Here is a 23,773-nt window from a genome sequence, read left to right as displayed (position 1 = left end):
ATGGCGGCAGGACCCCGCTGTGTATGTGTGCCCCTCCTGTGATGGCGGTAGGACCCCGCTGTGTATGTGTGCCCCTCCTGTGATGGCTGCAGGACCCCGCTGTGTGTGTGTGTGTGCCCCTCCTGTCTTGCGTCCTTGATGATGACCCGCGCTCTGTGCCCTCTTCTCTCCAGGCTCCATTGATGAGGGTGTCGGGGAAGGTCTGCCCACACTCCAGGGGACGGCCAGCAGCAATGTCCATGCAGATGATGATGACAGGTGAGTGTGTGACAGCTCGTACATGATCCTCTGATCAGACTTCTCTGCGGTGTCTCCTTATATAAAGATGCTTCCGAGGCCATCACAGACCCTCCTCCGTTATATGAGCGGTACAGACCTATCAATGAATGGCGCCATCACTGTGTCCTGTTGTCTTCATAGATTGGAGAATGTCCAGTATCCATATCAGCTGTACCTGACTCCATCCACGAGCAGCACGGAGCGGCCGAGTCCCAACGGCCCCGACAGACCTTTCCAGTGCCCGACCTGCGGAGTGCGCTTCACCCGGATCCAGAACCTGAAGCAGCACATGCTCATTCATTCTGGTCAGTCTGCGGAAATGGCGCTGCGTGACTGTCAGTGCTTCACCTGCCTCTGCTCCACCTGCACAGCGGAGATGGACATGTAGTGTGTAACCTGCTGACAGTGTCCGTCCACAAGCCCTGCGGACACATCCATGTATAGTGAGAGGCTGTCTGCGCCCGCTCTGCTCGTATATAGGGAGAGGCTGTGGGCTCCGCTCATATATAGGGAGAGGCTGTGGGCTCCGCTCGTATATAGGGAGAGGCTGTGGCCTCCGCTCGTATATAGGGAGAGGCTGTGGCCTCCGCTCGTCTATAGGGAGAGGCTGTGGCCTCCGCTCGTCCCGCCTTCGCTGGCAGACTACTCCGCTGTCGCTGTTTAGCGGGCAGTAATGTCGGTGACATCCCTCTGGCTCTGGCCTGCAGATGCTGGGACGCGGTTGTGTCTGGGGTTCTGGTTTTTCCTCCGTCCTTGCACCTCGCCACGTGCGCTGCATGACGGGGGCTGTATTCTCCTTGTGTACCTTGTGAATGGGAAGGTGTTGGAAGGATGGGGCCATATTGAATGGCAGCCAACAGAGAGCAGTAGACGTCTTCGGTGTAAACTAATCACGTATTTGTTTGCTCTCTTCTTAGGAATTAAACCATTTCAGTGTGATCGCTGTGGGAAAAAATTCACTCGGGCTTACTCCTTAAAGATGCATCGGCTGAAACACGAAGGTAAACGCTGTTTCCGGTGCCAGATATGTAGTGCCACATTCACTTCCTTCGGGGAATACAAACACCACATGCGGGTTTCCCGGCACATTATCCGCAAGCCTCGGATATACGAGTGCAAAACATGCGGCGCCATGTTTACCAACTCTGGAAATTTAATCGTGCACCTGAGGAGCCTGAACCACGAAGCGTCAGAGCTAGCAAACTACTTCCAGAGCAGGTGAGGTACACAGCAAGACGCCCGCCGACGTAACCCAATGTTCCTCCACGCAGCAGCCGCCTGGGCACGCAGCAGCCGCCTGGGCACGCAGCAGCACCGACATCTGATACACGGTGCATAGTGGTGCGCAGGGGCCGCAGCAGAGACGCCGAACCCATGGAAGGTGCAGTACAGCTCCGCGTCACAACCCGGAGCCATAATGCACCCTCCTGACTGCAGCTGCAACGCGCGGGGCGCCCTGACTGTGAGCGGCCAGAGGACGGACGGGCAGGTACAGAGGGATAAGCTGACTGCAGCACAGAAATCCACATAGTCTGAATAGGGATTTCCACTATCTTGTTCCAAGCATTAGAAAAATGTTGGTGGAGTAAAAAGTGTGACCGTACGTAGTGTCCTGTGCATCCCCGAGATTCTGCACGAAAAGCGACTTCAATGGCCGCAAACTGCATGAAACGGGGAGAGGAGGGTCTGCAAAGCCTTTTACTCCCATCATGTAATCATAGAGACAGGAAAGCAAGAAGGTCAGCCATATACGAGCCTGCTGCGGGCGGGGGCCACAGATAACAAGACTGTCTAGGCCCAAAGCTTGAGGCTGCACTACTGAGTGTGTCCTATCCACGTTCTGCCGGACTGGTCTCGCTCCGTCACGGCTTAGATATTACCTCAATGTTTCCGAATGGAGATGTGCTGTGCCTCAGTAGTGCAGCCTCTGGGTTTGGCCTGTCGCACATCCTCAGTTTTTCACATTGCTTGCTTGGTTTTCTCATTTTCCAGTAATTCTTCTCACATCTGCCTCCCGGGTTCACGTCAGACCCCGTATCTCTCATTGTACAGGTGCATCTCAGTAAATATCATCAAAAAATTAATTTTTTTCAGTTCTTCAATACAAAAAGTGAAGCTCATATATTATATAGAGTCATTACACACAGAGGGATCCATTATATAGAGTCGTTACACACAGAGGGATCCATTATATAGAGTCATTACACACAGAGGGATCTATTATATAGAGTCATTACACACAGAGGGATCCATTATATAGAGTCGTTACACACAGAGGGATCCATTATATAGAGTCATTACACACAGAGGGATCTATTATATAAAGTCATTACACACAGAGGGATCCATTATATAGAGTCGTTACACACAGAGGGATCCATTATATAGAGTCATTACACACAGAGGGATCTATTATATAGAGTCATTACACACAGAGGGATCTATTATATAGAGTCATTACACACAGAGGGATCCATTATATAGAGTCGTTACACACAGAGGGATCCATTATATAGAGTCATTACACACAGAGGGATCTATTATATAAAGTCATTACACACAGAGGGATCCATTATATAGAGTCGTTACACACAGAGGGATCCATTATATAGAGTCGTTACACACAGGGATCTATTATATAGAGTCATTACACCCAGAGGGATCTATTATATAGAGTCATTACACACAGAGGGATCTATTATATAGAGTCATTACACGCAGAGGGATCTATTATATAGAGTCATTACACACAGAGGGATCTATTATATAGAGTCATTACACACAGAGGGATCTATTATATAGAGCCATTACACGCAGTGGGATCTATTATATAGAGTCATTACACACAGAGCGATCTATTATATAGAGTCATTACAGAGGGATCTATTATATAGAGTCATTACACACAGAGGGATCCATTATATAGAGTCATTACACACAGAGGGATCTATTATATAGAGTCATTACACACAGAGGGATCTATTATATAGTCATTACAGAGGGATCTATTATATAGAGTCATTACACACAGAGGGATCCATTATATAGAGTCATTACAGAGGGATCTATTATATAGAGTCATTACACACAGGGATCTATTATATAAAGTCATTACAGAGGGATCTATTATATAGTCATTACACACAGAGGGATCCATTATATAGTCATTACACGCGGAGGGATCTATTATATAGAGTCATTACACGCGGAGGGATCTATTATATAGAGTCACTACACACAGCGATCTATTATATAGAGTCGTTACACACAGGGATCTATTATATAGAGTCATTACACACAGAGGGATCTATTATATAGTCATTACACACAGAGGGATCTATTATATAGAGTCATTACACACAGAGGGATCTATTATATAGAGTCATTACACACAGAGGGATCTATTATATAGAGTCATTACACACAGGGGGATCTATTATATGGAGTCATTACATGCAGAGGGATCTATTATATAGAGTCATTACCCACAGAGCTATCTATTATATAGAGTCATTACACACAGAGGGATCTATTATATAGAGTCATTACACACAGGGGGATCTATTATATGGAGTCATTACATGCAGAGGGATCTATTATATAGAGTCATTACCCACAGAGCTATCTATTATATATAGTCATTACACACAGAGGGATCTATTATATAGTCATTACACACAGAGGGATCTATTATATAGAGTCATTACACACAGAGGGATCTATTATATAGAGTCATTACACACAGAGGGATCTATTATATAGTCATTACACACAGAGGGATCTATTATATAGAGTCATTACACACAGGGGGATCTATTATATGGAGTCATTACACACAGAGGGATCTATTATATAGAGTCATTACCCACAGAGCTATCTATTATATAGAGTCATTACACACAGAGGGATCTATTATATAGAGTCATTACACGCAGAGGGATCTATTATATAGTCATTACCCACAGAGCGATCTATTATATAGTCATTACACACAGAGGGATCTATTATATAGAGTCATTACACACAGAGGGATCTATTATATAGAGTCATTACACACAGAGGGATCTATTATATAGTCATTACACACAGAGTGATCTATTATATAGAGTCATTACACGCAGAGGGATCTATTATATAGAGACATTACACCCAGAGGGATCTATTATATAGAGTCATTACACACAGAGGGATCTATTATATAGAGTCATTACACACAGAGGGATCCATTATATAGAGTCATTACACGCGGAGGGATCTATTATATAGAGTCATTACACGCGGAGGGATCTATTATATAGAGTCACTACACACAGCAATCTATTATATAGTCATTACACACAGAGGGATCTATTATATAGAGTCATTACACACAGAGGGATCTATTATATAGTCATTACACACAGAGGGATCTATTATATAGAGTCATTACACACAGAGGGATCTATTATATAGAGTCATTACACGCGGAGGGATCTATTATATAGTCATTACACGCGGAGGGATCTATTATATAGAGTCACTACACACAGCAATCTATTATATAGAGTCGTTACACACAGAGGGATCTATTATATAGAGTCATTACACACAGAGGGATCTATTATATAGAGTCATTACACACAGAGGGATCTATTATATAGAGTCATTACACACAGAGGGATCTATTATATAGAGTCATTACACACAGAGGGATCTATTATATAGAGTCATTACACACAGAGGGATCTATTATATAGTCATTACACACAGAGGGATCTATTATATAGTCATTACACACAGAGGGATCTATTATATAGTCATTACACACAGAGGGATCTATTCTATAGAGTCATTACACACAGAGGGATCTATTATATAGAGTCATTACACACAGGGATCTATCATTACACACAGAGGGATCTATTATATAGAGTCATTACACACAGAGGGATCTATTATATAGAGTCATTACACACAGAGGGATCTATTATATAGAGTCATTACACGCGGAGGGATCTATTATATAGAGTCATTACACACGGAGGGATCTATTATATAGAGTCATTACACGCGGAGGGATCTATTATATAGTCATTACACACAGAGGGATCTATTATATAGAGTCATTACACACAGAGGGATCTATTATATAGAGTCATTACACACAGAGGGATCTATTATATAGTCATTACACACAGAGGGATCTATTATATAGAGTCATTACACACAGAGGGATCTATTATATAGAGTCATTACACACAGAGGGATCTATTATATAGTCATTACACACAGAGGGATCTATTATATAGTCATTACACACAGAGGGATCTATTATATAGTCATTACACACAGAGGGATCTATTATATAGAGTCATTACACACAGGGATCTATTATATAGAGTCATTACACACAGAGGGATCTATTATATAGAGTCATTACACACAGAGGGATCTATTATATAGTCATTACATGCAGAGGGATCTATTATATAGAGTCATTACACGCAGAGGGATCTATTATATAGAGTCATTACACGCAGAGGGATCTATTATATAGAGTCATTACACGCAGAGGGATCTATTATATAGAGTCATTACACGCAGAGGGATCTATTATATAGAGTCATTACACGCAGAGGGATCTATTATATAGAGTCATTACACGCAGAGGGATCTATTATATAGAGTCATTACACGCAGAGGGATCTATTATATAGTCATTACACGCAGAGGGATCTATTATATAGAGTCATTACACGCAGAGGGATCTATTATATAGAGTCATTACACGCAGAGGGATCTATTATATAGAGTCATTACACGCGGAGGGATCTATTATATAGAGTCATTACACGCGGAGGGATCTATTATATAGAGTCATTACACGCGGAGGGATCTATTATATAGAGTCATTACACGCGGAGGGATCTATTATATAGAGTCATTACACGCGGAGGGATCTATTATATAGAGTCATTACACGCGGAGGGATCTATTATATAGAGTCATTACACGCGGAGGGATCTATTATATAGAGTCATTACACGCGGAGGGATCTATTATATAGAGTCATTACACGCGGAGGGATCTATTATATAGAGTCATTACACGCGGAGGGATCTATTATATAGAGTCATTACACACGGATCTATTATATAGTCATTACACACAGAGGGATCTATTATATAGAGTCATTACACGCAGAGGGATCTATTATATAGAGTCATTACACGCAGAGGGATCTATTATAGAGTCATTACACGCAGAGGGATCTATTATATAGAGTCATTACACGCAGAGGGATCTATTATATAGTCATTACACGCAGAGGGATCTATTATATAGAGTCATTACACGCAGAGGGATCTATTTCACGTGTTTATTTCTGTTAATGTTGATGATTATGGATTACAGCCAATCAAAGCACAAAAGTCATTATCTCAGTAAATTAGAATACTTTATAACAACAGCTTGAAAAATGTTTTTAAAATCTGAAATGTCTGTTCAGTAAATGCCTCAATACTTGGTCGCGGCTCCTTGTGCATCAATGTGGCATGGAGGCGATCAGTACTTTTTGTATTGAAGAACTGAAATAAATTAAATTTTTGGGGACATTCTCATTTTGTGACCAGGGCTGTGGAGTCGGTAAGCCAAACGTCCTCCAACTCCTCAATGTCCGCGGCTCCCCGACTCCCTCGTCCGCGGCTCATGTGTAAGTGATAAATTAACTGTAGCACAGATTCATCTCAGTAAAGTCCAGACCCTGAGATCAGGAACAGGACGGACATTTATAGGACAGTTCATAACTTTCCCAAATTCTTATGAAGAAATATTCCCCACAAACTGCATTGCACGACTGCACCCAATTTATTATATATTTTAGGAGTCGGAGTCGCTCCATTTGATACCGACTCCACAGCCCTGTTTGTGAGGAGCACTTCTATGTTCCATCATTGGCGCAGAAAACTGAGGAATCTGGACATCAGGGGTGACGGAAACCAATCATTATTGAGTTACAGACATAGAAAATAACAAATTCCACTATACTCGAACCCTTCCCCCTCCCCGGGACCCTCCTTTCCTCCCCCCACCCTCTCCTGTCCTCCCCAGGTTGGCGACCCCTCCCCTTTCACTCCGCCTGCCCCCTTTCCTGCTCTCCTGAGCCCCCCTCTCCCTCTCCCTCTCTGGGCCGGCAAACCCCCCTTCTCACTCCGCCCCCTCTCCCCACCCCCGCTCTCCTGAGCCCCCCTCTCCCTCTCTGGGCCGGCAACCCCCCCCTTCTCACTCCACCCCCTCTCCCCACCCCCGCTCTGCTGAGCCCCCCTCTCCCTCTCCCTCTCTGGGCCGGCAACCCCCCCTTCTCACTTCGCCCCCTCTCCCCACCCCCGCTCTGCTGAGCTCCCCTCTCCCTCTCTGGGCCGGCAACCCCCCCCTTCTCACTCCGCCCCCTCTCCCCACCCCCGCTCTGCTGAGCCCCCCTCTCCCTCTCTGGGCCGGCAACCCCCCCCTTCTCACTCCGCCCCCTCTCCCCACCCCCGCTCTCCTGAGCCCCCCTCTCCCTCTCCCTCTCCCTCTCTGGGCCGGCAACCCCCCCCTTCTCACTCCGCCCCCTCTCCCCACCCCCGCTCTCCTGAGCCCCCCTCTCCCTCTCTGGGCCGGCAACCCCCCCTTCTCACTCCGCCCCCACTCTCCTGAGCCCCCTTCTCCCTCTGCGCCGGCAACCCTCCCCCCTTCTCGCTCCGCCCCCTCTCCCCACCCCCGCTCTCCTGAGCCCCCCTCTCCCTCTCTGCGTCGGCAACCCCCCCTTCTCACTCCGCCCCCTCTCCCCACCCCCGCTCTGCTGAGCCTCCCTCTCTGGGCTGGCAACCCCCCCCCTTCTCACTCCGCCCCCTCTCCCCACCCCCGCTCTCCTGAGCCCCCCTCTCTGGGCCCCTATACCATATCTGCAGAGAGGCTGATGGGTGGTCAGATGGCTGGTGTATTTTCATGACCCCCAGGTGTAGGTGCTGTAGTCTGTGCTGCAGACGTGAGGGAGCGGGTGACCAGCAGATCCTACATCTGTACACGATACCTCTGCTCCATTATTATAAGACTCTGTTCATATTACATTTATTGCCTTTGCCAGGAGAACCTCCCGGCGCTGCGCCATTTGGACACGTCGCGTCTAATCATAAACCTGAAAGGTGATGGGAACAGGGCCAGGGCGGCTGGTGGTCCTACCTCCGCCGTGCTCCAGGGTGGGCTCCGCGCTCCGATTTGTGCGCTCTGGTGGTAAGAGTGGTGTTGTTTTCTTCTCCGCAGCGATTTCCTAGTCCCGGATTACCTGAGTCAGGAGCAGGAAGAGGCTCTTGGGCAGTACGAGCTGGTGGAACACGGCTTTGAAAGCAACTCCTCTGTCCAAATGCCTGTCATCTCCCAGGTCTCCTCCACCCAGAACTGCGAGAGCACGTTCCCGCTGGGCTCCCTGAGCGGCCTCGCGGAGAAGGAGGCCGACGAGGAGGAACTGACTGAGCCGGCAAAGGCCTCCCCCCTGGAAGAAACCAGCCAAGATGACACCCCCAAAGCAGAGGTGGCTTCCATTGCTGTGGAGTAGCTGACACCTGCGCCCGGACTTCAGATGTTTCTTCATTTTTAACCCTTTTTTCTTCTTTTTTTTGGGAAATGCCTGTGTTTGGTCGGTTCTAGTTTCTCTTTACATTTCTTTTCTGATGAAAGTATATGACCCCCTGCAGACAATACGGGGAGGCAGCCGCATCCACCGCAGGCAGACACCTGGAAACCGCTGCTTGCCCTCTAATGGGAGGAGCCTCGGCTTTTCCTGGATAATCCCCTACACCCCGCCGGATGCGACGCTGCCATGGAGCCGGCGGTGCAGTGACTCCTCCCCCGCCGCTGGCTTTGTGAGATCGTCTGATCCTGAAAGGTACAGGCAGGCGAGCGCGGTGCAGCAGGGATTCTCCCCGGGACCTTTCTCTTCATAGGAAGCTTGAAGTGTTCATGTCCTTGTGATCTCTGATTGGAGTGTTTGACCCTTTTTGATGTGAGGAGTGACCCGTGTTGTCTCGGTGGGATGTCGCTGCACTGGTACAGACACTTATCTCTGTTGTCCAGATCTTATCCCGTGTTCATTTTAGAACGTCTCTGACCAAATGTGTTCACCAGCAACGTGAATTGTACAGATCCTCTGCGGCCCCCGCGGGGAGCTGTGAGGACGTTTAGTCTGACCGGCCGACGCTACGGTCCAGCTAAAGTCGCCAAGCACAAGGTATAGACGACCGGCACTGCGCCAGCTCCGATTGCTTCAGATTTGATAGTTCGGCTGCTGGTGCTATAGGTAACGATGTCACCGGTTTCCTCTTTATTTACTAACCTTTTATTATACCGGAACTTTTACCTTTACTACTTTATAGGAGTTTATTATTATTTCTTTGATTTTTAAGCCTTAGCGGAGCAGAGATCCCGGCTCTTCTGCTCTGGGTGGTGTTTACGAGACCCGCGATGTTCGTTGGCATATTATGTGTTGTCATTGGTTGGCGGCAGCAGTTGGCACGTGGGACGACAGGATGGAAGGGTGAACACCCGCAGATACGAGACCAGGACAGGTGGAGGGTGGCGGTAAATCTGTGCCGGGACCTGACCGCCGGTATCCTCACAGAGCGTGATGGAGGCATGGGTGGTAAGCTGGGCTAAAGAGATGGTCTGCCCAGCTGGGGATGCCCCAAGTATGGGGTAGTCTCTAGTTCTTACCCCAGGATCAGACCCGTCCCTCACATTGGCCGTGCTCGTGCCCCAGCATGCAATGTTCTCTGGCCAGGAGCGCCCTCGTAGGGGTATCGGAGCAGTGTGGACACTACTGCTTCTGTCTGGCAGGGCCGAGGTGTTTGTGGACTGTTATAGGTCAGGTGTCGGTGGGTGGGCAGATTTGGCAGAGGGGAGCACCAGAAGATCCGGCACCGCCTGGTGCTAATAACGTGGGGTTTGTGCCGACTGGGTGTGGTCCTGGTGAGCTGGAGCTCTGCCTTTTGCTTCTCTTCTTAGTTTTTGGTCTTCTGTAGAGAAGACGCTGTTACGAGCTATGGCTGCACTACAAGGTCAATGGCCACCGGCTCCTGCGGGGGACGGGCAGAGCGTTGGTTGTTCAGGTTTATACTCATTGGTACCAACAAATGATGCTATTACCGAAACATCTCAGTGAAAAAAAAGCAAAATGTCGTCCAAGTTCCTGAGTTTCCTGAAAGTCCATTGTGTGCATCAGTCTGCTGGTACTTGTAGTGAAGCCCTCAACCCGTACTTGTGCTGCACGTGGGAATACTTGGTGGTGCCGATCATGACAAAGGCTTAAGCCGACCGTGTACATGAGATTATGTCAAGCAAATAGTCCTTCAGGTGACAGGTGTCCCCACAGACCCTCACATACACAAGTGCTTGGTTTGGCTGAGCAGTCATGGGGAGTGAGGAGAAGGTCGCTGCCCTCAGGATCCCTCTGCTGGCAGCAGCTGCCCGATCCCTTCCCACCCTCCTCCGACGTGCCCTGTCTGGGAGGCTGCGTGCACGTCAGATGATCAGTAGCAGCGGTATCTAATGTGTAGGGAGACCTTTATTCTGGTCCCAGATCCTGCAGATCTGCTTCTATAAAGCATCCACTGTGGGATTATACCAGTAATGCCTCCAGTATAGGTGGCCACAGTCTAAGACGCTCACTGATACTAGTGTGAGCGAAACCCACGCTCTTCTATGCCTTTTGAACTCCAAATTAGTAAGATTTTGTTTTATGAGCCCTTGGGAAATCAAAACCGCATAGGCTTGTTTGGTGGACTCAGGCCGTCTGCTTTATTAACACAGCCCAAGGTTATAGTGTCAGGCAAAGGAAAAGTTATCTCTGAACTATTAGCCAATAAGATCTTTAGGGGTGCGACGTCACCGAGAAGAGGAGCAGAACGGTGCTGGATCCCCGAAAAGGCGAGGACATTACTACGCTACATCCACATAGACTCAGCTTTAGTAAAAAAAAGAACAAACAAAAAAATTAACGGAAGCGTCAACAAAATGCAAAGTAAATGAAGAAAAAAGGAATGTAAATCCCATCAGTATTTGGTGATAATCTGACCCCCGGAGCCCTGATCTCCCATCATCCCATCTGTCTGGGTTCACATGAAATGACAGAAAGATCCGTACAAGCCTCAAACACCGGAGATCTGGGCTCTGTTCTCCAAGATGTCTGGAGCAACCTCCTGCCGAGATCCTCCATAACCTGAGTACAAGAGACGAGAAGAAGGGATGGAGGCAGCGGGCGCTCGCCACATACTGATGACTGGGGGCGACGGGCGCCGGCCACATACTGATGACTGGGGGCGACGGGCGCCGGCCACATACGGATGACTGGGGGCGACGGGCGCCGGCCACATACGGATGACTGGGGGGCGACGGGCGCCGGCCACATACGGATGACTGGGGGCGACGGGCGACGGCCACATACGGATGACTGGGGGCGACGGGCGCCGGCCACATACGGATGACTGGGGGCGACGGGCGCCGGCCACATACGGATGACTGGGGGCGACGGGCGCCGGCCACATACGGATGACTGGGGGCCACGGGCGCTGGCCACATACTGATGACTGGGGGCCACGGGCGCTGGCCACATACTGATGACTGGGGGCCACGGGCGCTGGCCACATACTGATGACTGGGGGCCACGGGCGCTGGCCACATACTGATGACTGGGGGCCACGGGCGCTGGCCACATACTGATGACTGGGGGCCACGGGCGCTGGCCACATACTGATGACTGGGGGCCACGGGCGCCGGCCACATGCTGATGACTGGGGGCCACGGGCGCCGGCCACATGCTGATGACTGGGGGCGACGGGCGCCCGCCACATGCTGATGACTGGGGGCGACGGGCGCCGGCCACATGCTGATGACTGGGGGCGACGGGCGCCGGCCACATGCTGATGACTGGGGGCGACGGGCGCCGGCCACATACGGATGACTGGGGGCGACGGGCGCCGGCCACATACGGATGACTGGGGGCGACGGGCGCCGGCCACATACGGATGACTGGGGGCGACGGGCGCCGGCCACATACGGATGACTGGGGGCGACGGGCGCCGGCCACATACGGATGACTGGGGGCGACGGGCGCCGGCCACATACGGATGACTGGGGGCGACGGGCGACGGCCACATACGGATGACTGGGGGCGACGGGCGCCGGCCACATACCGATGACTGGCGGCGACGGGCGCTCGCCACATACCGATGACTGGGGGCGACGGGCGGTCACCAGATCAGATACCGATGACGGGGGCGGCAGGCGCTCGCCACATACCGATGACTGGGGGCGATGGGTGGTCACCAGATATTTACATTTCTTTTTTACATTCACTTTAAAATTTGTTAATTGGTAGAATAATGTCTAACCCTTCTATGTCTGACGCTTCTGACTGCAGCAGTCTTATCTACCTGTAAACCTTTTGCCAGGGGTGCGTGCACCATCACACTCTGTACGATACTATGATTACAGCTCCTGCTCGCACCACTGTACAGATGGATGAGTTTTAGAAAGCTGGACAGCACCAGCCTCTCAGCTACTTTGCAAGTATAGGGCTAAGTACATGCACTACAACTCCCAGCATCCTCTTAACCATTTGAAATAAAATGCCTCAAGTACTTCAGGGCCATTTCGAACAGCACAGACATCAGGAAACGATGGAAAAGTGATGAGTGACGATATGTAGATTGGGGGAAAGTTTGACCAGGCGCGATGATTAAGTCTCAGCGCGACTTCTCACTTTGTTCATTCCTTTTATATAAAAAAAATAATAATGCCAAACTAAACAGCACAATATGAAGAATTGCACAATACTCAGTGTGACATCGTGTCTCCATAATCTGGAAGTTTTATATTGACCCTGGAGATAAGTTGTCGCTGACCCTGCAGTCTAGCGTTGCCTCCCCCACCATGAGGTCCAGCAGTGACTCTCCGCACCCCGAGGTCCAGCAGTGACTCTCCGCACCCCGAGGTCCAGCAGTGACTCTCCGCACCCCGAGGTCCAGCAGTGACTCCCCCCACCGTGAGGTCCAGCAGTGACCAACCCCCCAACTCCTCCTGAGGTCCAGCAGTGACTCCCCCACCCCAACATTCAGCAGTGACTCTCCCCACCGTAAGGTCCAGCAGTGACTCTCCCAACCGTGAGGTCCAGCAGTGACTTCTCCCCCCCCCCCTTCACCCCGAGGTCCAGCAGTGACCCACCCCCCCACACGTGAGGTCCAGCAGTGACTCCCCCACCCCAACATTCAGCAGTGACTCTCCCAACCGTGAGGTCCAGCAGTGACTTCTCTCCCCCCCACCCCGAGGTCCAGCAATGACCCACCCCCCACACGTGAGGTCCAGCAGTGACCCACCCCCCACACGTGAGGTCCAGCAGTGACTTCTCCCACCCCCCCACACGTGAGGTCCAGCAGTGACCCACCCCCCACACGTGAGGTCCAGCAGTGACCCCCCACCCCAACATTCAGCAGTGACTCTCCCAACCATGAGGTCCAGCAGTGACCCACCCCCCCACACGCGAGGTCCAGCAATGACCCACCCCCCACACGCGAGGTCCAGCAGTGACCCCCCCCCACCCCCCAACTCCTCCTGAGGTCCAGCAGTGACTCCCCCACCCCAACATTCAGCAGTGACTCTCCCAACTGTGAGGTCCAGCAGTGACCCACCCCCCACACGCGAGGTCCAGCAGTGACCCACCCCCCACACGCGAGGTCCAGCAGTGACCCACCCCCCACACGCGAGGTCCAGCAGTGACCCACCCCCCACACGCGAGGTCCAGCAGTGACCCACCCCCCACACGCGAGGTCCAGCAGTGACCCACCCCCCACACGCGAGGTCCAGCAGTGACCCACCGCCCACACGTGAGGTCCAGCAGTGACCCCACCCCCCCCCCCCACACGTGAGGTCCAGCAGTGACTCACCCCCCACCGTGAGGTCCAGCAGTGACCCCCGTATTGAGGCTCCTATTATACCGGTTTGGCTCAGTATTCTGTATCCTCCGGGGATGGACCAGGCATTATCCAGCTGCTTATACCCATCACACGGTCTGACCGTCCCATGTTCAATTATGGTGACGTAATATAATGGTGGAAGTTGGGGATGTTCCCCATCTGGTTACTGCGAACGTCACCAAGCCACGCAGCTGGTGCCACGTCTTCTGTGCAGAGTCTCCATGTCTCTGATAGTGGGGGGTAAGTTACCAGTGAATTTTACCAGTTTTGTCAGCCCCCTCTCATGAGTGGTATGGCCTGGCTCCTGATTCCTCTGCGCTGCTGTTAGGGGCTGTATGTTAAGAGTCCTTTCGCCCCTGTCCACCCAGGACAATCCTCCACTGCATCCGGTGTACGGGGTGGGGTGCACTCCTCCCCTGCTGATCTGTCCTGGTGGGATGCACATTTCCGGTCCTGGGGTATGGGGTGGGGTGCGCTCCTCCCCTGCTGATGTGTCCTGGTGGAATGCACATGTCCGGTCTTGGGGTATGGGGTGGGATGCACTTGTCCGGTCCTGGGGTACGGGGTGGGGTGCGCTCCTCCCCTGCTGATCTGTCCTGGTGGGATGCACTTGTCCGGTCCTGGGGTACGGGGTGGGGTGCGCTCCTCCCCTGCTGATCTGTCCTGGTGGGATGCACATGTCCGGTCCTGGGGTGCGCTCCTCCCCTGCTGATCTGTCTGGTGGGATGCACACGTCTGGGCCTGGAGTAATGGGTGGGGTGCGCTCCTCCCCTGCTGATCTGTCCTGGTGGGATGCACTTGTCCGGTCCTGGGGTGCGCTCCTCCCCTGCTGATCTGTCTGGTGGAATGCACATGTCCGGTCCTGGGGTATGGGGTGGGATGCACTTGTCCGGTCCTGGGGTACGGGGTGGGGTGCGCTCCTCCCCTGCTGATCTGTCCTGGTGGGATGCACTTGTCCGGTCCTGGGGTACGGGGTGGGGTGCGCTCCTCCCCTGCTGATCTGTCCTGGTGGGATGCACTTGTCCAGTCCTGAGGTATGGGGTGGGATGCACTTGTCCGGTCGCAGGGTCCCTCCCTGTATGTTTCTTCCTCCTTGCATGTGTATTAACCTGTCGGCGAGGGTCGCTTTCTTTTTGTTTGAAATATATACAATGTTTAAAGAGAATTGACACATTTTATATACTTGTATCTGGCTTTTAACATTTTTATAGTACCCCATTGTTCTTGGTGGCGACAATATCTATTTTTGTGCCCATTTTTGGAAAACAAGTGCCGTTTTGGAAATGTTACAATTATTTCTACAGTTCTTGTATTCAGTGTGAAGGTCACGGTTGTTTATTTGTCCTTTTTCCTTTCTGATCTGAATTTTGAGCCGTAGCTGTACGCTTTTGATGTTTCCCAATGTCGGAGTGGGTGGAGCCAAACATCAAGACCCCACCCACTGCTAAAGTGGGAGGAGCAGCTGTGGCCCCTGAAGTGAGGCGTCTACACGACAGTTCATACACGACAGTTCGTGAGGGGGGTATCGTCTCATCTGCACCCAGTTTTAGGGGCTGTGTGTCCATTCAGCGCTGTGGCATCGGGAGGCGGCTCACAGCAGCAACCTTTAACTTCCCACCATCCCCAACAAGAGTGTGGCTGTTGGGGCATGCTGAGAGTTATAGTCCACTGGTTATGGGGAGCGGATGGCCAGCTCTGACAGCTATAGGAATGGGAGATTCATACTCTCGTCCTCCGGGGCTGATTGATCACATTGTTGCTGGCAGATGAGGATACCTCCTACTGGGTATAACACACTCCCTGTAACTGGAGCCACTGCACTGACTGGGGGGACACTAGAGAGGGGGCCAGGCAGGATGAGTGCTGCATCCACATTGCCTGCCCATGTATCATTCATAATTACAGAATGTCTCATTAGTAATTGGGACAAAACCCTCAAGGTGACGCGGCCTCTTACACATCATTCAGCACAGGACTAGTCAGGAAAAGTGGAGAGGAATAGTCAGAGGGGGCGGAGTCAGAGGGGGCGGAGTCAGAGGGGAGTTGTGAGAATTTCCCACTTGTGTCCTCGTCTGTAGACCTGTTCCCCAGTGCAGGGGGTGGGGATTGTTTGGCTCCGCCCCACTTGTGTAATGTATATACTCTGTATAGCTACATGGAATCGGAGCTTGTGGGATATACGAGGAGGACGTGTCGGCTACATTTCGCCTGGTTGTTTACTCATAACAATAAAAGGAGAAAAAAAAATCTTGTATGAAAACACAAAGGATTTCAGTTCTCGCCCGGCGCCGTCATAGGTCAAATTAAGGACAAAAGAATCAATTTTAGTTTTGAGTGTCTTTGGATAGAAACTGATGATGGAAGATTTTTCATTAAAATATATCATTATTAATGTTTTCTGCTGGTGGCTGCTTCTTCTTTATGGACGACTCCTTGTATTGTGTCATGAGTCTTCTCGGAACGTAAGACCAACCGACCACGAGACGCAGCGAGCAGAAATGTTCCTGAAGACTTCCCTGTACACATGAACACTTGTTTCTGCCTTGTGTGCATGTGTCTTCTATGAGGAGTGGGTACAGAGGACAGGAGGCTGGAGAATAGAGGGGACAGAGGAGGCTGGAGAATAGAGGGTTCAGAGGAGGCTGGAGAATAGAGGGTTCAGAGGAGGACAGGAGAATAGAGGGTTCAGAGGAGGACAGGAGGCTGGAGAATAGAGGGTTCAGAGGAGGACAGGAGGCTGGAGAATGGAGGGTTCAGAGGAGGACAGGAGGCTGGAGAATAGAGGGTTCAGAGGAGGACAGGAGGCTGGAGAATAGAGGGTTCAGAGGAGGACAGTAAGCTGGAGAATAGAGGGGACAGAGGAGGACAGGAAGCTGGAGAATAGAGGAGGACAGGAGGCTGGAGAATAGAGGGTTCAGAGGAGGACAGGAAGCTGGAGAATAGAGGGGACAGAGGAGGCTGGAGAATAGAGGGTTCAGAGGAGGACAGGAAGCTGGAGAATAGAGGGGACAGAGGAGGACAGGAGGCTGGAGAATAGAGGGGACAGAGGAGGACAGGAGGCTGGAGAATAGAGAGGACAGGAGGCTGGAGAATAGAGAGGACAGGAGGCTGGAGAATAGAGAGGACAGGAGGCTGGAGAATAGAGAGGACAGGAGGCTGGAGAATAGAGAGGACAGGAGGCTGGAGAATAGAGGGGACAGGAGGCTGGAGAATAGAGGGGACAGGAGGCTGGAGAATAGAGGGGACAGAGGACAGGAGGCTGGAGAATGGAGGGGACAGAGGAGGACAGGAGGCTGGAGAATAGAGGGGACAGAGGACAGGAGGCTGGAGAATGGAGGGGACAGAGGAGGACAGGAGGCTGGAGAATAGAGGGGACAGAGGAGGACAGAAGGCTGGAGAATAGAGGGGACAGAGGAGGACAGGAGGCTGGAGAATAGAGGGGACAGAGGAGGACAGGAGGCTGGAGAATAGAGAGGACAGAGGAGGCTGGAGAATAGAGGGGTTCAGAGGAGGACAGGAGGCTGGAGAATGGAGGGAACAGAGGAGGCTGGAGAATAGAGGGTACAGAGGACAGGAGGCTGGAGAATAGAAGCTGTACAGTAGGCTGGAGAATAGAGGGGACAGAGGAGGCTGGAGAATAGGGGGGACAGAGGAGGCTGGAGAATAGATGAGGGCTGGAGAATAGAGGGGACAGAGGACAGGAGGCTGGAGAATAGAGGGTACAGAGGACAGGAGGCTGGAGAATAGAGAGTACAGAGGACAGGAGGCTGGAGAATAGAGGGGACAGAGGAGGACAGGATGCTGGAGAATGGAGGGGACAGAGGAGGACAGGACGCTGGAGAATGGAGGGGACAGTGGAGGACAGGACGCTGGAGAATAGAGGGTTCAGAGGAGGACAGGAGGCTGGAGAATAGAGGGGACAGAGGAGGACAGGAGGCTGGAGAATAGAGGGGACAGAGGAGGCTGGAGAATAGAGGGGACAGAGGACAGGAGGCTGGAGAATAGAGGGTTCAGAGGAGGACAGGAGGCTGGAGAATAGAGGGTACAGAGGACAGGAGACTGGAGAATGGAGGGGACAGAGGACAGGAGGCTGGAGAATGGAGGGGACAGAGGACAGTAGGCTGGAGAATGGAGAGAACAGGAGGCTGGAGAATAGAGGGTTCAGAGGAGGACAGGAGGCTGGAGAATAGAGGGTACAGAGGACAGGAGGCTGGAGAATGGAGGGGACAGAGGGCTGGAGAATGGAGGGGACAGAGGACAGGAGGCTGGAGAATGGAGGGGACAGAGGAGGACAGGAGGCTGGAGAATGGAGGGGACAGAGGAGGACAGGAGGCTGGAGAATGGAGGGGACAGAGGACAGTAGGCTGGAGAATGGAGAGAACAGGAGGCTGGAGAATAGAGGGTTCAGAGGAGGACAGGAGGCTGGAGAATAGAGGGTACAGAGGACAGGAGGCTGGAGAATGGAGGGGACAGAGGGCTGGAGAATGGAGGAGGCTGGAGAATGGAGGGGACAGAGGAGGACAGGAGGCTGGAGAATGGAGGGGACAGAGGAGGACAGGAGGCTGGAGAATAGAGGGTACAGAGGACAGGAGGCTGGAGAATAGAAGCTGTACAGTATGCTGGAGAATAGAGGAGGACTGGAGAATAGAGGGGACAGAGGAGGCTGGAGAATAGAGGAGGACTGGAGAATAGATGGGACAGAGGAGGCTGGAGAATAGAGCGGACAGGAGGCTGGAGAATAGAGGGTATAGAGGACAGGAGGCTGGAGAATAGAAGCTGTACAGTAGGCTGGAGAATAGAGGAGGACTGGAGAATAGAGGGGACAGAGGAGGCTGGAGAATAGAGGGGACAGAGGAGGCTGGAGAATAGAGGGGACAGAGGAGGCTGGAGAATAGAGGGGACAGAGGAGGCTGGAGAATAGAGGGGACAGAGGAGGCTGGAGAATAGATGGGACAGAGGAGGCTGGAGAATAGAGAGGACAGGAGGCTGGAGAATAGAAGCTGTACAGTAGGCTGGAGAATAGAGGGGACAGAGGAGGCTGGAGAATAGAGGGTACAGAGGACAGGAGGCTGGAGAATAGAGGGTACAGAGGACAGGAGGCTGGAGAATAGAGGGTACAGAGGACAGGAGGCTGGAGAATAGAGGGTACAGAGGACAGGAGGCTGGAGAATAGAGGGTACAGAGGACAGGAGGCTGGAGAATGGAGGGGACAGAGGAGGCTGGAGAATAGAGGGTTCAGAGGAGCACAGGATGCTGGAGAATAGAGGGTTCAGAGGAGGACAGGAGGCTGGAGAATAGAGGGTTCAGAGGAGGACAGGAGGCTGGAGAATAGAGGAGGACAGGAGGCTGGAGAATAGAGGGGACAGAGGAGGACAGGAGGCTGGAGAATAGAGGGGACAGAGGAGGCTGGAGAATAGAGGGTTCACAGGAGGCTGGAGAATAGAGGGTACAGAGGACAGGAGGCTGGAGAATAGAGGGTACAGAGGACAGGAGGCTGGAGAATAGAGGGTACAGAGGACAGGAGGCTGGAGAATAGAGGGGACAGAGGAGGACAGGAGGCTGGAGAATAGAGGGGACAGAGGAGGACAGGAGGCTGGAGAATAGAGGGGACAGAGGAGGACAGGAGGCTGGAGAATAGAGGGGACAGAGGACAGGAGGCTGGAGAATAGAGGGTACAGAGGACAGGAGGCTGGAGAATAGAGGGTACAGAGGACAGGAAGCTGGAGAATAGAGGGTACAGAGGACAGGAGGCTGGAGAATGGAGGGGACAGAGGAGGCTGGAGAATAGAGGGTTCAGAGGAGCACAGGATGCTGGAGAATAGAGGGTTCAGAGGAGGACAGGAGGCTGGAGAATAGAGGAGGACAGGAGGCTGGAGAATAGAGGGGACAGAGGAGGACAGGAGGCTGGAGAATAGAGGGGACAGAGGAGGCTGGAGAATAGAGGGTTCACAGGAGGCTGGAGAATAGAGGGTACAGAGGACAGGAGGCTGGAGAATAGAGGGTACAGAGGACAGGAGGCTGGAGAATAGAGGGTACAGAGGACAGGAGGCTGGAGAATAGAGGGTACAGAGGACAGGAGGCTGGAGAATAGAGGGGACAGAGGAGGACAGGAGGCTGGAGAATAGAGGGGACAGAGGAGGACAGGAGGCTGGAGAATAGAGGGGACAGAGGAGGACAGGAGGCTGGAGAATAGAGGGGACAGAGGACAGGAGGCTGGAGAATAGAGGGTACAGAGGACAGGAGGCTGGAGAATAGAGGGTACAGAGGACAGGAGGCTGGAGAATAGAGGGGACAGAGGAGGACAGGACGCTGGAGAATGGAGGGGACAGAGGAGGACAGGACGCTGGAGAATGGAGGGGACAGAGGAGGACAGGACGCTGGAGAATGGAGGGGACAGAGGAGGACAGGACGCTGGAGAATAGAGGGGACAGAGGAGGACAGGAGGCTGGAGAATAGAGAGGACAGGAGGCTGGAGAATAGAGAGGACAGGAGGCTGGAGAATAGAGAGGACAGGAGGCTGGAGAATAGAGGGGACAGGAGGCTGGAGAATAGAGGGGACAGAGGACAGGAGGCTGGAGAATAGAGGGGACAGAGGACAGGAGGCTGGAGAATAGAGGGGACAGAGGACAGGAGGCTGGAGAATAGAGGGGACAGAGGACAGGAGGCTGGAGAATAGAGGGTTCAGAGGAGGACAGGAGGCTGGAGAATAGAGGGGACAGAGGACAGGAGGCTGGAGAATAGAGGGGACAGAGGACAGGAGGCTGGAGAATAGAGGGTACAGAGGACAGGAGGCTGGAGAATAGAGGGGACAGAGGACAGGAGGCTGGAGAATGGAGGGGACAGAGGAGGACAGGAGGCTGGAGAATGGAGGGGACAGAGGAGGACAGGAGGCTGGAGAATGGAGGGGACAGAGGAGGACAGGAGGCTGGAGAATGGAGGGGACAGAGGACAGTAGGCTGGAGAATGGAGAGAACAGGAGGCTGGAGAATAGAGGGTTCAGAGGAGGACAGGAGGCTGGAGAATAGAGGGTACAGAGGACAGGAGGCTGGAGAATGGAGGGGACAGAGGGCTGGAGAATGGAGGAGGCTGGAGAATGGAGGGGACAGAGGAGGACAGGAGGCTGGAGAATGGAGGGGACAGAGGAGGCTGGAGAATAGAGGGTACAGAGGACAGGAGGCTGGAGAATAGAAGCTGTACAGTATGCTGGAGAATAGAGGAGGACTGGAGAATAGAGGGGACAGAGGAGGCTGGAGAATAGAGGAGGACTGGAGAATAGATGGGACAGAGGAGGCTGGAGAATAGAGAGGACAGGAGGCTGGAGAATAGAGGGTACAGAGGACAGGAGGCTGGAGAATAGAAGCTGTACAGTAGGCTGGAGAATAGAGGAGGACTGGAGAATAGAGGGGACAGAGGAGGCTGGAGAATAGAGGGGACAGAGGAGGCTGGAGAATAGAGAGGACAGGAGGCTGGAGAATAGAAGCTGTACAGTAGGCTGGAGAATAGAGGGGACAGAGGAGGCTGGAGAATAGAGGAGGACTGGAGAATAGAGGGTACAGAGGACAGGAGGCTGGAGAATAGAGGGTACAGAGGACAGGAGGCTGGAGAATAGAGGGTACAGAGGACAGGAGGCTGGAGAATAGAGGGTACAGAGGACAGGAGGCTGGAGAATAGAGGGTACAGAGGACAGGAGGCTGGAGAATAGAGGGTACAGAGGACAGGAGGCTGGAGAATAGAGGGGACAGAGGACAGGAGGCTGGAGAATAGAGGGGACAGAGGACAGGAGGCTGGAGAATGGAGGGGACAGAGGAGGCTGGAGAATAGAGGGTTCAGAGGAGCACAGGATGCTGGAGAATAGAGGGTTCAGAGGAGGACAGGAGGCTGGAGAATAGAGGGTTCAGAGGAGGACAGGAGGCTGGAGAATAGAGGAGGACAGGAGGCTGGAGAATAGAGGGGACAGAGGAGGACAGGAGGCTGGAGAATAGAGGGGACAGAGGAGGCTGGAGAATAGAGGGTTCACAGGAGGCTGGAGAATAGAGGGTACAGAGGACAGGAGGCTGGAGAATAGAGGGGACAGAGGACAGGAGGCTGGAGAATAGAGGGGACAGAGGAGGACAGAGGAGGCTGGAGAATAGAGGGGACAGAGGAGGACAGGAGGCTGGAGAATAGAGGGGACAGAGGAGGACAGGAGGCTGGAGAATAGAGGGGACAGAGGAGGACAGGAGGCTGGAGAATAGAGGGGACAGAGGAGGACAGGAGGCTGGAGAATAGAGGGGACAGAGGAGGACAGGAGGCTGGAGAATAGAGGGGACAGAGGAGGACAGGAGGCTGGAGAATAGAGAGGACAGGAGGCTGGAGAATAGAGAGGACAGGAGGCTGGAGAATAGAGAGGACAGGAGGCTGGAGAATAGAGGGGACAGGAGGCTGGAGAATAGAGGGGACAGGAGGCTGGAGAATAGAGGGGACAGGAGGCTGGAGAATAGAGGGGACAGGAGGCTGGAGAATAGAGGGGACAGGAGGCTGGAGAATAGAGGGGACAGAGGACAGGAGGCTGGAGAATAGAGGGGACAGAGGACAGGAGGCTGGAGAATAGAGGGGACAGAGGACAGGAGGCTGGAGAATAGAGGGGACAGAGGACAGGAGGCTGGAGAATAGAGGGTTCAGAGGAGGACAGGAGGCTGGAGAATAGAGGGGACAGAGGACAGGAGGCTGGAGAATAGAGGGTACAGAGGACAGGAGGCTGGAGAATAGAGGGTACAGAGGACAGGAGGCTGGAGAATAGAGGGGACAGAGGACAGGAGGCTGGAGAATAGAGGGGACAGAGGACAGGAGGCTGGAGAATGGAGGGGACAGAGGAGGACAGGAGGCTGGAGAATAGAGGGGACAGAGGACAGGAGGCTGGAGAATGGAGGGGACAGAGGAGGACAAGAGGCTGGAGAATAGAGGGGACAGAGGAGGACAGGAGGCTGGAGAATAGAGGGGACAGAGGAGGACAGGAGGCTGGAGAATAGAGGGGACAGAGGAGGCTGGAGAATAGAGAGGACAGAGGAGGCTGGAGAATAGAGAGGACAGAGGAGGCTGGAGAATAGAGGGGTTCAGAGGAGGACAGGAGGCTGGAGAATAGAGGGTTCAGAGGAGGACAGGAGGCTGGAGAATAGAGGGTTCAGAGGAGGACAGGAGGCTGGAGAATAGAGGGTTCAGAGGAGGACAGGAGGCTGGAGAATGGAGGGGACAGAGGAGGACAGGAGGCTGGAGAATGGAGGGGACAGAGGAGGACAGGAGGCTGGAGAATGGAGGGGACAGAGGAGGACAGGAGGCTGGAGAATAGAGGGGACAGAGGAGGACAGGACGCTGGAGAATGGAGGGAACAGAGGAGGCTGGAGAATAGAGGGTACAGAGGACAGGAGGCTGGAGAATAGAAGCTGTACAGTAGGCTGGAGAATAGAGGGGACAGAGGAGGCTGGAGAATAGGGGGGACAGAGGAGGCTGGAGAATAGATGAGGGCTGGAGAATAG

The 23,773-nt window shown here is 52.5% G+C and overlaps 1 protein-coding gene across 2 annotated transcripts in view; it reads left to right on the top strand.

Annotated features, from left to right (window-relative positions):
• The window catches only part of ZBTB44 (zinc finger and BTB domain containing 44), a 97,960-nt gene extending 84,910 nt beyond the window's left edge, over positions 1-13,050 (top strand). The window contains exons 3-6 of one of the 2 annotated variants that reach the window (XM_073657470.1): positions 174-258; positions 421-584; positions 1,197-1,497; positions 8,560-13,050. In XM_073657470.1, the coding sequence (XP_073513571.1) occupies positions 174-258; positions 421-584; positions 1,197-1,497; positions 8,560-8,851 (842 nt within the window). In that variant the 3' untranslated portion in view covers positions 8,852-13,050. The remainder of the gene's footprint in view (positions 1-173; positions 259-420; positions 585-1,196; positions 1,498-8,559) is intronic. The other variant, XM_073657472.1, reaches the window with a different exon arrangement.
• The last annotated feature ends 10,723 nt before the right edge of the window (positions 13,051-23,773 follow it).

This window comes from Phyllobates terribilis, unplaced genomic scaffold (assembly GCF_046119375.1).
Source record: "Phyllobates terribilis strain yellow unplaced genomic scaffold, ASM4611937v1 Scaffold_12__6_contigs__length_324123572, whole genome shotgun sequence".
Lineage (NCBI taxonomy): Eukaryota > Metazoa > Chordata > Amphibia > Anura > Dendrobatidae > Phyllobates > Phyllobates terribilis.
Note: the sequence above shows the minus strand (reverse complement) of the source record. Positions and strands in the feature narration are given on the sequence as shown.